This window comes from Gasterosteus aculeatus, chromosome Y, assembly GCF_964276395.1.
Source record: "Gasterosteus aculeatus chromosome Y, fGasAcu3.hap1.1, whole genome shotgun sequence".
Lineage (NCBI taxonomy): Eukaryota > Metazoa > Chordata > Actinopteri > Perciformes > Gasterosteidae > Gasterosteus > Gasterosteus aculeatus.
In genome coordinates, this window is record NC_135709.1 from 12,004,561 (window position 1) to 12,021,666 (window position 17,106).

The window sequence follows — 17,106 nt, forward strand, 5'->3', positions numbered from 1 at the left end:
TTAAGTTTGTGTATATTATAAATTAATTAATTGTGAATAAGTTGCTTCATGATTGAAAAAAATGTTTTTCTATACATCTGTTTAGAATTTTTAATTCATAAATGTTTCAACTATTAATGTAGTTTTTTATTGTAATAAAAAAAATTACAATATAACGGTCATGCTGTAAGCCAACATTCTAGCAAGAGCATTACTGTTAGCTAGTTTTATTAGAGAAAGCAAGTCCGGCGTAGGAAAAAAATATAATTTAATTACGGGTGGTCCCCAATACATAATTTATAGCTATTCAAAGCTGAAAAGGGCACGACGTTTTGTAGACAGACAATCCGTGTTTGTTTGTTTTTAGCCGCCCTCTGCTGCGCTTGATACCGCCTCGATCAGCTACCCTTCCCACGGTGAGCAGACCGCCTTCCTCCGGGCTGCTCCACTAACGGTAGCGCCCCTCCCCGCCGGAGCAGGAGGGGCCACGCACTTCAGGAATAAATGTCTGGAATTCCGTTTCCGCTTTAGGGAGTTGATGGTGATTTTTTTGGCTTAACTTTCCAACCAACTTTTATTTTCCACGACAACTCGGAGAGTTTCCCTGTCAACGTTAGCCGGATTAAACCACCGCAGGCACGATGGCCTCTTCGCCCCAGAAATCCCCGTCCTCTCCGAAGTCTCCGACGCCCAAATCCCCGTCCTCCAGAAAGAAAGACGACTCTTTCCTGGGGAAACTTGGAGGAACTTTGTCGAGAAGGAAAAAGGCTAAAGAAGGTAAAACAACGAGCCAGAAATAGTCCCAATAGCCCGCCGCGCTACATTGGTATCAGAAGTCAAGATGAAATTACTAAAACAAATACTTCACATCATTACATATTTCCAGCGTTTAACCTAATTTCCCCCGAAAGGAAGCACAATAAACTGAGGTTACAGCGTGTTTGTTGCTCTTGTGTGTTTTTCCATGGCCGCGGCCTGTGTCTGTATCCATGTACGGTATTGAGTCCGCCACCGCTGTAATAAGTGAGGAATGAGGCTCGAGTAAACAAGGGCCCCGTCCCAGGCCTGCGGCTCCTCCAGCACCCACACTGTGGTGGCCCAGAGGCCCCCCTGGACGCTCGGGGACCTTCTGACTGTAAGAAATTTTAAAAAGGTGCAACTTGGACAGCACACAATATGTCATGTTATGACAACATCATTACTTGTATAAATAATCAATTGACTTGATTTAATCAAAACGGCTGTAATAAAACTAATGTTTCTTGAATAATCCGGCTGTGTTAAACTATCTCTGCTTGCATTGTGTTGCCTTAACGTTTCCGTGTGAAGGGAATATGCCAGGCTGAACATCTTTCTATCGTCCTGTTTTGACGCTTTGAATCGTGGGTAATCGCAAGTAAAATCAAAGTGGGACAATCAAGGGCGTAACCACGTATTATTTGGGGGGGGGGGGTGTCCCTCCCCAATAAACAGCAGAAAATATGTAAAATATATGTTCTCCTGTCAATGGATCGGCCTCTTCTTATGTCTTATTTATTTTCAATTTCTTTCTCGTTTGGTAAGAAAAACAGACCGGGCGCGACAGGCCTCAGGATCCTCTCTGGACGCGTAAGCTCGCTCCGTAGCGGTTCCTCCTCCTATGAAAAATTGCGAGTTTGATTCTCACAGCGGGGATGAGATGTCACAGCCCAGATACAAAACTGCAGCTTCCCCTATTTTATATTACTTATGAAGCTTTGTTATATTGGACTTTTATTACCAAGCAGCTAGTATAAATCAACCTACACCGAAAGCCTCTTTCTTAAAGGTCCGGTTCAGCTTTTTGCCACGTGTGGTTGATCTGGAAAATACAGCCGACTTAACGAGGGCATGGCCTTCACCGCCAAAGGCCAGGTTTATTTTTTTCATTTTTTATCATCCACGTGGAGAAAGGTCTCTTTCGATCGGATGATTACGTTGTGTCGTTCGGGATACTCTGACACATGCATGCAATCACATTATATCCATGCTTGGTCATGGTTACACACACAGTGCAGTGTGTGTAGCATGTCTGCAGTGTGTTCTCTTGATGGAGAACGTGGGTTGGTCTCTCTGGTGGGAGATTGTTGATTAGATTTAAGTCCTTGTGACGTTTACGGCGGTCGCCACACGAGCGGGGAAGGGGTAGGAGGGCGAAGATGAAAAACAGGTTCAAGCGAGAGAACAGAGGCCTATAAGATGGCGAGCGAACGAGGAGGAGAAGGTCAGGAGGTATGAGTGCTGGACGTGGAAATATAGCAAACACAACTCAGGAGAGGTGTTGTGTAAATGTGTCCTTTCTGTGGAAGTAAGAATGGAATATATGGGATCAGGTGTTGCATTAGAGACTTGTGAGCTCTGCCCGTGGAGGAGAGGGGCAGGGAACTGTGGAGCACTCGGCTCCCCTTCACCCTGGTTGCGATGCTGATGGCAAATCAGTTCTGCGCTGATCGTATCTGACGTGCTGATGGAGGTAACACCCCAGCCATTTCGCCGCCACATCGCGTTGTACATCCACCCGCCTTGGTCTCCACGTACTTGCTCATCCCTAAATAGCAAAAGTGATAATTACCATAATAACAGAATCTGGTTGATTGGGGATGGTGTCATCACAGCCTGCCATCCCAGCCGTGCTTTCGCATGAGCTTGTAAGTTTTCATCTGTGGACAGTAACCATAAGTAACCCACCCCCGCCTTCATTTGGAGTTGAATAGATCAAAAAGCAATGCTTCAGGGCGGGCGTTCTGTGATTGACGGGTCTCTGTCTCCCCTCCACGTTCCAAATATGGTCACTTCAGTCTATTGGTTGCAAAAAACCCGATATGGTGATGGATGTAATAAAGCCGTAATAAGTAGAGATGCTCCGATCTGATCGGCGCCGATCCAGGCGTTCTCAAAACGGCCGATCAAATTTGGCCGATCAGATGACATAAAATCTGCGAGAACTACTATCAGAGACGTTTCAATAAAGCGTTAGAGATAGGCATTTCAGGCCGCCAATGGTAAGAAATTATTATTATTATTATTATTATTGTCTCTCCATGTTATTAAATGTCATTGTCCCCCGTCTTCGGTGGCGGGTAGGAAACCACTGAGACAAAATGGCTTTGCCGGTCTGGCAATATGACAAGGTGTCGGAAAAAGATAATAAATTTGCAGTTTGCAACGTCTGCTCAAAAGTAGTTCCCCGTGGAGGAACGCGTCAAAGGGGTTTCAACACCACGAACCAAGGAATTTGAGTAGTTTACGGAGTTGGCGAGTGTTAAGGCAGATAAAGACAAAGAGCGTGCAACCTCTTCCCAAACGCCACTCACTCAGCTGACCGTAACAGAGACATTGAAACGACAGCAACCATACAGCAATGACAACAAGAGACGAAAGGAATTAAATGCAAAGGTAATGGAATTCATATGCCTTGATCAGCAGCCGCTGTCTGTTGTGGAAGACGCTGGGTTCAAACGCCTTGTATCCTGCTTGGATCCACGCTATACGCTGCCGGGCCGAAAATACCTAACTGATGTTTGTCTGCCGGAATTATACCGAAATGTCTACACGCACATCGAGAGCCTTATGAAGGACAATCAGGGCAGTTAGCTTCACGAGTGACATTTGGAGTTCGAGTGTCTGTCCTGTGTCTATGCTGAGCCTAACTGCGCAGTTTATTAATGAAGACCAAAGTGGTGCTTCACTCACAAGAGTTTCCCGGATCGCACACCGCGGAGGCACTTGCTGCAGCTTTCACAGACATGTTCCAAGCATGGGGAATCCCACAAGAAAAGGTGCTCGTTATTCTGCGGGATAACGCCAGGAACATGGAGAAGGCCATGAGGGACGCGCGTTTACCTAGCCTACCGTGCATGGCGCACACCCTCCAGCTCGCTGTGCATGCAATGATGTCATCAATGATGACATCATTGATGTCATCGCAAGTGGAAGACGCATTGTCGGTCATTTTAAGCATTCACAGCTTGCTTACTCCCGACTGTTCAGTATTCAGAAACAAATGAATCCGAACCAGCCTCCAAAGAGGCTACAACAGGACATTCTCACCCGGTGGAATAGCACTGTTGCCATGCTAAAAAGTTTACTGGAACAGAAACGTGCCCTATGTGCTTATGCAGCAGACTTTGAATTGCCTTCCACGTTGACCGTCCATGAGTGGAAATTGGTGCAGAATATGATTTCAGTGCTTGACCCTTTTGACGAGCTCACAAAAACGATAAGTTCATCAACTGCAGCAGCTGCAGATGTCATACCATCCGTCAGAGCTTTAACTTGTCTTCTTGAGAAAACAACAGAGACTGACCACGGTGTGAAGACAGCGAAAGCCACGCTCCTGGAAGCTGTTAAGAGGAGATTCAGCGACATTGAATCTGAGCGCCTGTACACCATCGCTACACTCCTTGATCCACGGTGAGAACATTTCTGTGTGTGTGTGTGGTATATATGTGTGTGTGTGTGAGAGAGAGAAAGACATGATTTAATATGGTTATTTAGCTATGGCCTAAACATGATTGATAAAAGGGGCTATGCTGAAGTTAAAGGTAAAATATAATACTGTTGTGTTATTCTGTAGTGTAGGATGGTTTGCATTTCCTCCAAACTCACCTGAATTTGATTTTAAAAGCAGTTCATCTCAACTATAAAGAATGGAAATTGAGGCTATGCTTTGGGGCCAAGCCCATGCCTAATTTATTCAAGAGGTAAGCATGATGACCTACAACATGTATTAAATACATGAATTAATTAATCTTGCCTTTTGTTTCTCTCATAAAAAAAGATATAAGGACCGATATTTCCCCGTCGGACTCAAGCCACAGGTGCGCAGGCTGCTTTCTGATGTCCTGGCTGCTGCAGCGGAGCAAGAGGAGGAGAATGCGGTAGTGAGTGAGCCCCCACAGAAGGTACCACGAGCTGGCTCCTTGCATGCTATGCATGCTGAACTGTTGGCTGAAGATGAGCAACATGAGGTCGGCGGTGGTAACATCAGCTCAGCAGCATCACAGATCAATCTCTACCTATCAGAGCCAGTTATCCCAAACAGTCACGTACATCCACCTGCTTTTTGGAAGGCCAATAAAGACCGCTTTCCTGCTCTCGCACAAGCAGCACGAGTCTTCCTCTCCGCACCTTGTACAAGTGTAGATAGCGAGCGACTTTTCAGCACAGCAGGACATATTTTAGATGAGAAGAGGAACAGGTTGACTCCTAAAAATGCTGAGATGCTTATATTTATCAAGGCAAATCGGCCAGTGATGCTGCTTAATCAGAAGTAAGGTTTGAATACTCTAGTATGCCCATTCTCCGAGTGAGTTGAGTGAGTGAAGTATGTGAGTGAGTGAGACACTATACAGATAGATATACGTAGATATATGTTTTGTTTAATTGCTGACTTCCTGTGCACCTTTAATCTTTATTCTGTCTGTTATCTTCTCCTATAAGCTCCAAGTTCTATTGAGAGCCTCTAGAGAGTGGAATGTTGCACATGTTATTCTATTGTTGTGATTTTCATTTAAAGATTTATATTTTTACTATTATTATTATTGTTTTAATATTTATTATTATTTACATATTTTATAGTAAGCGAGAGAGCTTTTCTACATTGGAATGTTGCACGTTCCCTGCAATAAAACGGATGGTTGTCAATTCATGATACTCTCTCGTCTCGTAATTTAAATACTTAAAATACAAAACCAATGTTGTTGAGAATAATTCATTTAATAAATAATGCTACACAATAAATAGAATGCTTAAATCGACACCGTGATTGGTGATCGGTTTTATCGGCAGATACCGATTTCAGTGATAGGTGATTGGCACCAAAAAACCTGATCGGAGCATCTCTAGTAATAAGGATGGAGGCCTTCGAATTGGCAGACTCGGGACTTCAAAATATCGGTCTACAAACCGAGGGACGGTACTTCCACTTCTTACACCCAGTCTGTGGTTGGGTCGGTTGAGTTCCACGTGTTCCTCCTCTCAAACGTGTGGTAGTCTCTCTTTAAAGCCGACCCATGTTTTCTTTCACCTGCTCAAATGAACCTTTTTCTATTTATGACCTTTTAAAACAATGGAGCATCTCAAATTCAATTTATAATAACAACATGTATACATACTCATGGTTTTTAGTCGGCTTTAATTCATCCACCTTCTTTTAGTTTGTTCTGTTCATGCAGCATCCTCGCACAGCGCTCTGTTGGAATCCCCCGCACCATGTGCACTATGCCAGCAGTGGTGGATGGTGTTGATTGAGAGGATGTTGATTGAGAGGTGGATCCTGTGCATTTCCAGTGAAATGCACAGGATGTTCACCCCATGCTTCTCAGCACTCACACAGTGATCAAGCCTCCTCAGGTATCTGACACACTGAGAAGAAATGCATGCTGGGTTTTCTATAAAAGCCCGCTGAGAAGCAGGAAGCAGAAACGCTCCGTGTTGGTCTGACGTCGAAAGGCTAATGGTTCTTCGTGGCATCGGGTGGGAGGGGGCGGGGGGCGGTGTTCGATCCCTGTCCTTATCTCTCAGCTGATGTGAGTGTCGTCCTTCGTTTGGTGCAAGAAATGGCTTCAAAGACTTTCTCGGCTTTGCAAGATTTAGCTTTTTTTTATTTCTGGCTATTTAAATGGTCAGTCGGCCCTTTGGATCGATTCATTGAGCAAACGCGACAAACCTTCCCTGGTTCCAGCTTCTATAACGGAAGGATTTAGTGGCTTCTGTGTCATATTAACACTGAACATAGAATATCCCTAAAATTGGGATTATCTGTCGGATATGAACCCAAAGACTTTATTTAGGGCTTTGGGATCATTGGCGTTTACAGCCTACTCCATTTACAGAGATGAGAGACATTAATTAATGATGATAAAACGGTAACCTTGTTGATCGTCGCAGTGCCCAGCTGTTTATGGGAGACAGAAAGAAAGACTTCCATCCCTCATACATTTTTTCCTCTTAAGTGTTGTGGAGGGGGGGTCTGAATGAAAGTGATGATGATGTGTGTACGTCTTCCTCACAGTTTCTGAGCTTCAGGAAGAAGGAATTAATGCTATCAACCTTCCTCTCAGCCCGTCCCACTACGAGCTGGACCCAGAGGACACAATGCTAGGTAAACAGTTACACTGGCACATCGCTTTAAAGCCTGCGTGGGTTTGTTTTTGGCCTTTGAAACCTTTTATTTATTTTTATATTAATTTATTAAAAATGGTTTGCCTTCGATATAAAAAATCCACTTTACCCCAAGTTAATATGTTTTCTCCAAGCATTAAATGTAACACAGGGTGTCTAACTTTATAATAAATATACAATCTAAAATGATAATATTGTAATACTACACCCACGCCCCGACTTTAACATTTCTCCCGTCTGTGCTCATCTACCAGAGGAGAACGAAGTGCGCACCATGGTGGACCCCAACTCCAAGACCGACCGCAAGCTGCAGGAGCTCATGAGGGTGAGGTCATTCAGGCTGCCCATTCCTTCATATTGTGCTTGCGACAAAGTACACAGGCATCCAAAGAAAGCGCTGACAAGAAGTGAGAGAAGTGTGGTGGTGTGAGCCAGACTTCCCTTCATCGCACACAGGTTACACCATTCCTTCCCAAAAATGTGAGTGGTGCTGTGCAATCACTGGGTCCCAGCAGGCATATAATGGAGTGGATACCTAGCCCTCGCATTGGGGCAACGCTATGTCCCAGCAGCAACGCCGTGGCCTGGAAAGATCACTGAGTTCCATTCCATTGAACAACATATTTCAATTGATTTGAAACTGCTTGATTAGCTAGCAGAGCCATTCAGCTAGACCCCGGTCTACAGGGACGGACAGTGAAGACCATACAAGTCAACCTTGAGCCACAGCGGCTCTAGATGTGGGCAGAAGTAACCCCCCGAATAACTGTTCTTTTTTTTTGTTCCCACAAAGGTGCTGATTGACTGGATCAACGACGTCCTGGTGGGGGAGAGGATCATCGTGAAGGACCTGGCTGAGGACCTGTACGATGGACAGGTGCTGCAAAAGCTGTTCGGTGAGGAGCCGGCAGTCTGAACTCTTTGCATCTCCGCGGCTGCTGCTGCGTCCACTAACCTCGGGTGTTTCATGTGTGCCCCGGTGCTGCAGAGAAGCTGGAGGGCGAGAAGCTGAACGTGGCCGAGGTGACACAGTCGGAGATCGCCCAGAAGCAGAAGCTGCAGACTGTGTTGGAGCGCATCAACGACTCGCTCAAACTGTCCACCAGAAACATCCGCTGGAACGTCGACTGTGAGGACGCTTTCTATTCCACTTAACATTTCCAGGTTTACTGTGGTCCACGCTCACGTTTTATGATGTAGATGGTCTTTCTTAAAAAAAAAAAAGTCTGCTTGTGAAAACCCGATCTGCCGACAAGGTGTGCACAGTTGTGTCGGTTTATTGGCAGGTCGGCTCTTTGTCTATTTTATTCTTGGATTAACTCTTATCTGGGTATTATTCAGGTTTTTTTAATCAGTGAGTTTGGATTTTTTTATGTTAAACTTTGTCACTGTACTTGTAACGTCACTCATCTATAGCAAATTGTAAATTGGCTTATTTGAGGAAATTGCACTTTCTTGTTTCTTGTTCTGTCATTTAGCTGACGCTTTCATCCAAAGCAACTTACAATAAGTGCATTCAACCATAGGGGTACATTAGTGGTCAGAAAGGGAGAAGTCCTCAACCCAGAGCGTTACGGTCCAGACCTCTCCCAGTAGAAAGAGGAGTACAACCATTACAGAACATTAAAAAACCCTGCAGTGGTTCTGCTGCAAACAGTGAGAGAGATTCAAAACAAAGTGGAGCATTTCATCGGTGAGTGAAAGGAAATTGTAACACGGAAGCGCCAAAGTGGCAATTTGAAAGCAGGGTCTACTTTTATATGGGAGAGCCCACAAAATGATTTTTCTACCCCAAATTGCCCTAAATGGTTATCAAATATAATTTATTATCTTGTAATAACGTTCAAAATGAAGTGATGTCCATCCTTAAAAGAGCCTATCTCCCAGCCTGAGCCCTCCTGCGTGGAGAGTAGCAGCCACTTGCCAGGTTTTCTTATCTTTCTGTATTTCTTTTTCAAAAAAGCCCCACTCACAGGATTGTTTTTTTATGTCTGAATGCTGTCACCATTGGATTAATATCCCCCTTATTGAGGTGGGAGCTTTGGGATGGAGAACAACAGCCGGTGCTCGTCAATAAGAGCTCTCCTCCTCTCCTTTTGACGGCACTCTTTTATCCGCAATAATTACCACCGGGCTTTCTACCTCCATCATTAGCCGTAAGGTGCACATGAGCCATAAGAGAAATAGAAAAATGCTAAAGCGTAGGGGCAAATAACATGAGATATAATTGATTTTGCAGCCCTTTTATTTGAGTAGTTCTCCCTATTTTTAAATCATTCCACTTTTGTTTGTCCCTTTCTTCTTCTTCGTCTTTCCTGATGTATCCTTTTTGGATCCTCTCATGCTCTGTGTGACTCGCCGATGCCACAGGGTTCAATCAGAGGCTTGCTTTGGGAACTTAATTGTTCCTGATTGTTTATCCAAAGGTAACAACTTTAAATGATACATTTCTTTAAGTTTGGAAAATATGCCGTTTGTTATTTGGCGACCCACAGCGAGCGGGGCTCATGCAACTCTGCTAGGTTACAATTGACAGATCTTTAATAGATGAAGATTCTAAGAATGTCTCAATACATTGGTAGCACGTTTTCATTACTCAGGATGTCAATTCTCCAAATTCACAATTCCGTTGGACTTTAAATTTAAAGGTCACAATTAAATGAATTGATTTAAAATAAAAAACATTTCAGCATTGATAGCCATCACAAAGTTCTCCAATGGACTCTTCATTTGTTAAGATCTACAGATCATTACTCCTGTTTATATTTTCCAATTCTCCTTTCAAATGAAAAGCTGCAGCTTTTTTTGATTTTCTGTTATGACTTATTTTTACAGTCAATAGGAGAGGGAACTAACTTTTAAAAAACAAAATTATCCACTTGAAGGCAGGAGGGTTCTTCACTCCAATTCCTTGAGTTTCTCTGGGTTTACGAGCTACACCTGAATCTCCAAAAAGTCGCAGCGGGTGGCCACATGATCTCGTTGAAATTGCCAAAAACAGTCCACAGAACACTTGTTTTCTTCCGGAGTCTGATTCATGCATGTATGATTGTCTCTGCCAGGAGATTATGAGATTGGTCGTGAGTGGGTTTTTGCGTCTGTCCGCAGCCAATCTCGTGTTCCGCTGCACCAAACTACATATTTTTTTGGGTGCTCATTTATTCGGAAGCACCTCTGGTGGTTTCACTGACACACATTCCACTCAAAAGATCTGTTGTCCGATTCTATGCCGCCAAAAACACTTCTGGTACATCTTTGGTGTGGGCGGGCTTTGATCCATCTGTGGGTTGTGATCATTGGAACTAGCACCAACAGGTTTGGATGATGGTAAATAAACAAGGAGTGTAGCGGGCTTGTCAAAGAGCTGAGTTACATGTATAGTTGGTCATTGATAACATCTCTCCGTGACTCCTTTGCTCTCCCTTTGTCCTCCACTCTAGCGGTTCATACCAAAAGCATTGTTGCCATCCTGCACCTCCTGGTGGCGCTGTCACAGCATTTCAGGGCGCCGATCAGACTGCCGGACCACGTCTCCATTCAGGTGGTGGTCGTCCAGGTATGCAGCCTGCTTACTTTAACAGTATAGCAAGTCTTCCCTTTCTCAGAGAAGGTTGCTCTGATAAGCCCCAGCATCTGGTCCTGCTTTTTGTGTTCTTCAGAAAAGAGAAGGCATCCTTCAGTCCAGGCAAATTCAAGAGGAGATCACCGGCAACACAGAGTGAGTACGCTCTGCTACCCGACTCGTTTTGACACCCCAACGCACAAGGTGCAAGAACAGTGCTGCTAATAGGTATCTGCTGCAATGACAGAAATAGTAATTGCAGCAGATACTCCCCCACCCACCCACGTGAGGGGTTTTATTCCTTTCCCTCTTTGTGTCCTCCGTCCACTGTGCTCTCTTTCACTTTGACACATTTCCAATGTTATTGTCAACGCAATACCATTACTCCAGTAGTTCCACCATCCACCATTTCCGCTACGTAGGGATTGCTCACGACAGCGAATGAGAAGACTGACGCGCATTCCCATTTGCCAGCCGATAGTCGACCCACTTTTTCCTCCGTGCTATAAATAGAGCGTCTTTTGGCCACTTTAAAGTCAGATTATATGATAGATTAGATAATAATTGCTGGCATCAAAATCCCTCCATCAATTTGGCAAAATAAAATTCATCTGATCCTAATAAGTAACCCAAAAGCATTTCTGCACGTATGCATGATGACCGTTAAAAAACCCCACTGCAGTCAGTGGAAATCCCAACTGCGGCTGGGACCTTGAATGTCTTCTTCCCCCCTGCAAGCAGAGCACAATCATGGTGCACCACTGAATCAACAACCGTTGTGATTCAACCAGATATGTGGCACCCTTAAGCTGAAGAATTAGACATTAGACGAGATAACGGCAGGCCAGCACATACGCACACACTTTGTCCAACACACACACACACACACGGTCACAGTGGAAATACAGTTATTACCACACCACTAGGACCCGTTGCCCAGTTCTGCCCCCCTTTGCCATGACAGATTTGTGTGTGCAAGCTATTTTTTCTCACTGTCCTGCCCGCTGCGATATCTCCTCCACGGAGACACCACAGCAGAAAGAAACCACCTGAGCCTTTCCAACAGCAACATCAACCAAAGTGCTAACATTATTACGACAACCAGAAAGTGGCCTCTCCATTCCCAACACTTGCGTGCTTACGAAGGGCACGTCTTTCATGGCATCAAAGTCAAACTGTCATTGTTCTGCTGCGGGGATTGGTACAGTATGTGGCACTGTGGAAGCCCCGGAAACGATGCCCGGGTTATTTGTGAGCACCCGAAGGCGTACCTGTGTTCATTGTTAATCAAATTTTGACGCCACAGCTACATTATTGTATTGTCATTTTCTGTGGCAATCCTCTATGATTGGACTGGAAGTGCTCACCTTTCATTTTTCAATGAATATTCAAGGGTGAAATTGTTAATAATTTGCTTCTGATCCGTGTGTTTTTATTTCTCTTCCCTCTCAGGGCCTTCTCTGGAAGACATGGTATGTCCTCCACCAAGAAGAGCGCATTGGAGATTTTATTTAAGATTTGTCAGCAACATTCAGACGTCATTGATTTTTGACGGAAGTATTATTATTATTTTTGTTACTCCTTACAGAACGCGACGCTTTTGACACTCTGTTTGACCATGCTCCAGATAAGCTGAATGTTGTCAAAAAGGTACAGTAGCAGCAATCAGAGGTCTCAGGAAGGCAGATATAAAGAGATGACAATCTCTCTATGGGTATTTAAACCCCTAAACCGGGCATTTCACTGCAGTCCGCGTTGCAGCTAGGGTCATTAAATCCTGGTCAATGTTGCAGCTCCTTCACAATAAAAATACAGAGCAGAGTGTTTGCTGTGCGATTAAAGATCAGTATGTCATCGTCTGTAATGTTCAAATAATGCGTTTGGGCATTTACCAATATATTGGTAGAATCATTCAAAACAGCAACTGCCGGGCAGATACTTTAGTTTAGCGGCTAAAACGGCAAATGAAAGTAATTAAAATGATAAGTGTAAAGTAATTCTCCAAATATGGGACACTTTGGGATTGCGACAAAATCCGTTCTTCTGTCCATTTTGGGTTTGGAGTTTATTAGCACATTATGGCCACAACCTGGATGTCCTTTGCTTTGTTGTTTTTTGATATGTGTGTGTGTGGATATAGTGTGACGGCCTTTTTCCTTTCCTGTTTTCACAGACATTGATCACGTTTGTGAACAAACACCTGAACAAGCTCAACCTTGAGGTGTCTGAATTGGACACACAGGTACTTCACATACACAGGAACACAGTGCTCCTACGTGAGATGATGAGCATGTGTTACCAAATCAGCCCTCACCGTTGTTAACCGGCCTGTGCTTGTGTCAGTTTGCAGACGGCGTTTATCTGGTATTGCTGATGGGGCTGTTGGAGGGATACTTTGTGCCGCTCTACAACTTTTTTCTCACACCAGAAAATTTCGAACAAAAGGTAAAATGTGTCAAACGCAACCCTCGAATCAAGCTGCCAACCAACTGAAGCTGTTTTGTCGTTGTTTTTCTGTATGCTGATCGGAATATGAGCCCAAATCCACGATTTTAAGGTTAACGTCCCCAGGTATGTCTGCTGTTCATTTGCCAAATTGTGTGCACGGTACACAGGGGCCACCATTGCTCAATAGATGCACATGTGCAGTTGTTTTACTTTCTGCTGCATGGTGGACCCTCTGCGCTGAACGAATCAAATACTTTTTGAGCAATCCGCTGTCCCCATCGCCCCAATAAAATGCCATTCGCTGTTTCTTCTTCCCCCGAACCCTATTGAGCGCTCCACTCCTGGCCCGTACGAAGGCACCAGCCCCACAGCATCTGTAATCGTGCGTGTGCGTGTCTTTTATCGATGATGCACAAGGGGTGGGCTTGTGAAAAGTAGTGCCAGGCACCAAGAGAGCACTTCATCTTCAGTAGGATCTACTGACACCTCAGTAGATCTCTTCTTATGGCTCGTTCTCTCTGCTTTTCTTTTTCGGTGTTATAGAAGGCTACGGTCATGCTTTTCACACATTGAGCCCTTGTTGGGCAAAGCTTTTAGTACATCACAGCAGACACGCACACACATAATAGAGAATAGAACAGAGAATAGAAAAACATCTTTCATCTCTTTCTCCCCTTTGATTGGTATTCCTCCTCACTTTTCATATTGACTCAGACGTCTTTGCTGGTTTCCTCCGCAGGTCCATGTTAAGATTGAAAAATACCAAATAATTCTACCTGTCAAAGATTCAGGCTCCGTCTTTTTAAATAAATCCCAGTGTCGATTTGATCTATCACGTGTGTTCCTGCGCTGTGTGTGTGCGCGCCTGTTTCGTTCGCTATGAACTTCTTGGGAGTGTTTCCGTGACCGCGGCGACATGCGTCCGTTGATAAACTAGTTGTTTGTGCAGCTGCTGAAGGCTTAAGTTATTACAGAACCGAGCGTCATAGTGTTTGCCAGCACAGGAAGCTGTGGTCGCACGATTGAATCGATCCCCACCCCCCCGTGTTGTGGGATTTAAGAACCAGTGTCCACTGTTCCCTTATCAGCGAGGAGGTGTGTGTGTGTGTGCACGTGCGTTCTGGTTCCTCACAGCCTCCTAACTCTCTCCGCAGGTCCACAATGTGTCCATCTCCTTTGAGCTGATGCAGGACGGAGGTCTGGAGAGGCCGAAGCCCCGACCAGAAGGTAGGACGCACATTGAATTTAGGGTGTCTGGTCCAGAACTACAACCCGGGTCTGATTAGAGAGTGCTGTCTGTGGCGTCACAAGAGTCTGAGTCTCACTGAGTCTGTGGCGTCACGATGTAGATTAGTGCCAAGCGTTCCCATCTATCCGAGAATAGGCATAGTTGGGATCTAGATTGTTTGTTTGTTTAAAACTGTAATCGGGTGCTATTTGCAACCTTTTACTTAAAAATTTGGTAAGGATTGCAAATATTGAACCTGCATTGGTGTGTTTCATCACAGTACAGTGATTTAGATGTAATTTAGTTTGTAGCTCAAAAGACCTGTTTAAATCTGCATTTATGCTTTATATTCTTGCTCTACCCTTGTTTTGTTGATTTTATTGTAGAGGCAAGCTTGTTCACTCCCTGGATGTACAACTTCTCTGTTTGTTTTCCCTTTTTCCAGATATAGTGAACTGTGACCTGATATCGACACTGCGCGTCCTCTACAACCTCTTCACCAGATATAGGAGTGTGGACTGAGCACCAGGTGGCAGGAGGGAACACTCCATCATGGATCACATGTTGGAGCTTAACAACATGCGTTTCCTTCCACTTGTTCTAGATGTTTTTATCTGAATGCATGCATCACATTTAGTCCCTGTTGGATATTATACCACGCACTAGTCTCTATTTTATTTTGATTTCTACAGGCACAATTTTAGTCCTAAGAAGCGTTTAGAACATTTCTCGACCCATGTGATCTTTATATCCTGTGTTCATGACTGAAGAAAAGGTTAAAATAAAATATTTCACAGAGTGATATCTAAATCTATTTTTTTCCACGTTTAAAACTAAATCTGGGACTCATTTTCGGTACACATAGCTTAATTGCACCACTACCAAATATTGTAAATAGGACTTTTAAGAATTTATGATGAGTTTTAATTTACACAACTTGCCAGCACACAATATATGATATTTTTCACCTGCTCATGGGAGAGAAAACCGTTTCATTGGCCTTTCAGGGCTTCCATACATTTGACTTTTGTGACACAAACTGACTTTTTGTTGTAATTTGGGCATTGTCGCACAGTCCTGAGAACATGTATGAACCAAATAACACAGCCAAAGGTAATGTTTAGGGAAGTCTTAGAGGTTATTCTCTTATGACTTCTGTCAATCTACGATATCACAAAGATGAACAATGTATCTTTTTAATCCCTAAAAGAAAATGTTTAACTGTATTTATTATAAATTTCTTAATCACTTTTTTCTTCTAAAATTCTATTTTATTTTTCTTTATGTAATTCATAAGTGCCCTTATCAAGATGTGTGAACACAGCTAGCGGCTCTCAATACGTAATGTCAGGACACACATGCTCCCCAGATGTCTTAACCTGCGAAATTCCCATGTGTGGGACATTAGAAATATCTGACCAAAGCTCTGTTGTATTCACACTGTATAAAGTCGTATAAAGGTTTTATTCCATTGCCATTCGCGTTCTTGTATTTTGTCAACTCTGCTTTTTCTAACACAGATTAGATTTCCCTCTTATCTGCAAAACAAAAAAATCACTGCTTACATTTTAATTTATGTTGTGCTCTACTTTCAAGGCATTTTAACTGGTTGAAGCTACCAATGCAGTCCCTATTATCTATCAATGTTTTGAATTATATCGTTTGGTCCCTGAGAGTTGCGGTATTTTATTATTTGTTCGCTCCTCAAAAGGATGCAAAGGAAATGCTTTTACAGCAAAATAAGGATTGGGGTCAGATTGGTTCCAATTTGGCCTGTACAACTCAACAAGTGGACCCAGCTCAACAATTTTCTTTTCTTTTGCTGAATTGAGAAACATTTCAGAAAAAGCTGTGTAAAAGCTTTCTGAATTGGAGCTGACCCCAACATAGACCAATAGCCCAGTTGAGTGAATGAAATTCCACAAACTTTTGAAAAGAAAGTGTGTGGGGGGAGAGGGGTGTATCCTCTGTGTGTGTGTGTGTGTGTGTGTGTGTGTGTGTGTGTGTGTGTGTGTGTGTGTGTGTGTGTGCGCGTGTGTGTGCGTGTGTGTGTGAACATGAGATTGCACATTGGAGTATTATTATTATTAGTAATGCTGTTGCAATATTCTTTGCCAAATCCAACAAACTTTGCAAAAACCCTAACATACTTTTATTCCAACTTTCTTTTTAAATTCATTTCTAGGTTTTGTTGTATTTTACAAAACAGAAAAGACACAAGTGTGTGTGTATTTTGTACCTAATATGTAAAGTTCAGGTCCCTAAATTGAAAAGTGAGTAATAGTTTTTAGGCTGTAACATCTTTCAAGGTGAGAACATTGTAAAGTCTATAATTTAATCTTCAATCGAGAGAGTTTGCAAGAAAGGGTTTGTGTGCTTCGGACGTAAAGCTTAAACTGCATTGAGCTTTTTTTTTTTCTTCTTCTAATAGAGCACTCAATTTTCCCTCCGAGGGGCTCTTTAAACGTTCATGGAAAGAGCCATAGGCACGCATGCATGCAGTATGCCTGTGTCGGCTCAATGGCCGTAGCAAGTGTAACATTTGTTATAACCGTATCCTGTGGATTGCCCTCTCAGACGCTCTCATGTTAGCTCCCACAGATCCTGATAGATCTGAACTATGTTATGATAATTTCCTTTACTTTTACCGTAAAAACCATAAAACGAAAGCACTGTCTTTTTCATTTTTAATCAAAAATGAGAAAACTAAAGTTTTTTTGCCGTCAGATTTGTAACTTTTGAGCGA

The 17,106-nt window shown here is 43.4% G+C and overlaps 1 protein-coding gene across 3 annotated transcripts; it reads left to right on the top strand.

Moving 5' to 3' along the window:
• Positions 1–192: 192 nt before the first annotated feature.
• Positions 193–15,837, top strand: LOC120812763 (alpha-parvin-like). Of its 3 annotated transcripts, none has more exons than XM_040168962.2 (14): positions 2,905–4,410; positions 4,778–4,901; positions 7,013–7,102; positions 7,377–7,447; positions 7,916–8,018; positions 8,111–8,251; positions 10,563–10,678; positions 10,782–10,840; positions 12,137–12,156; positions 12,273–12,334; positions 12,858–12,926; positions 13,028–13,129; positions 14,287–14,359; positions 14,806–15,837. In XM_040168962.2, the coding sequence occupies exons 3-14, from the start codon at positions 7,096–7,098 to the stop codon at positions 14,880–14,882; spliced, it is 900 nt and encodes a 299-aa protein (XP_040024896.2). In that variant the 5' UTR covers positions 2,905–4,410; positions 4,778–4,901; positions 7,013–7,095; the 3' UTR covers positions 14,883–15,837. The 3 variants fall into 3 exon arrangements, with proteins under 3 accessions (XP_040024894.2, XP_040024896.2, XP_077953875.1); XM_078097749.1 differs by having other exon boundaries at positions 2,906–4,410; positions 7,062–7,102; XM_040168960.2 differs by lacking the exons at positions 2,905–4,410; positions 4,778–4,901 and adding an exon at positions 193–756.
• Positions 15,838–17,106: the final 1,269 nt, after the last annotated feature.

Bases quoted from the DNA above. Each gene is read 5' to 3' on its own strand.
- LOC120812763 (XM_040168960.2), top strand. From the start codon at position 621: ATGGCCTCTTCGCCCCAGAAATCCCCGTCCTCTCCGAAGTCTCCGACG. The intron at 757-7,012 runs GTAAAACAACGA...TCTTCCTCACAG, and splicing joins AAGGAAAAAGGCTAAAGAAG to TTTCTGAGCTTCAGGAAGAA. The intron at 8,019-8,110 runs GTGAGGAGCCGG...CCGGTGCTGCAG, and splicing joins GGTGCTGCAAAAGCTGTTCG to AGAAGCTGGAGGGCGAGAAG.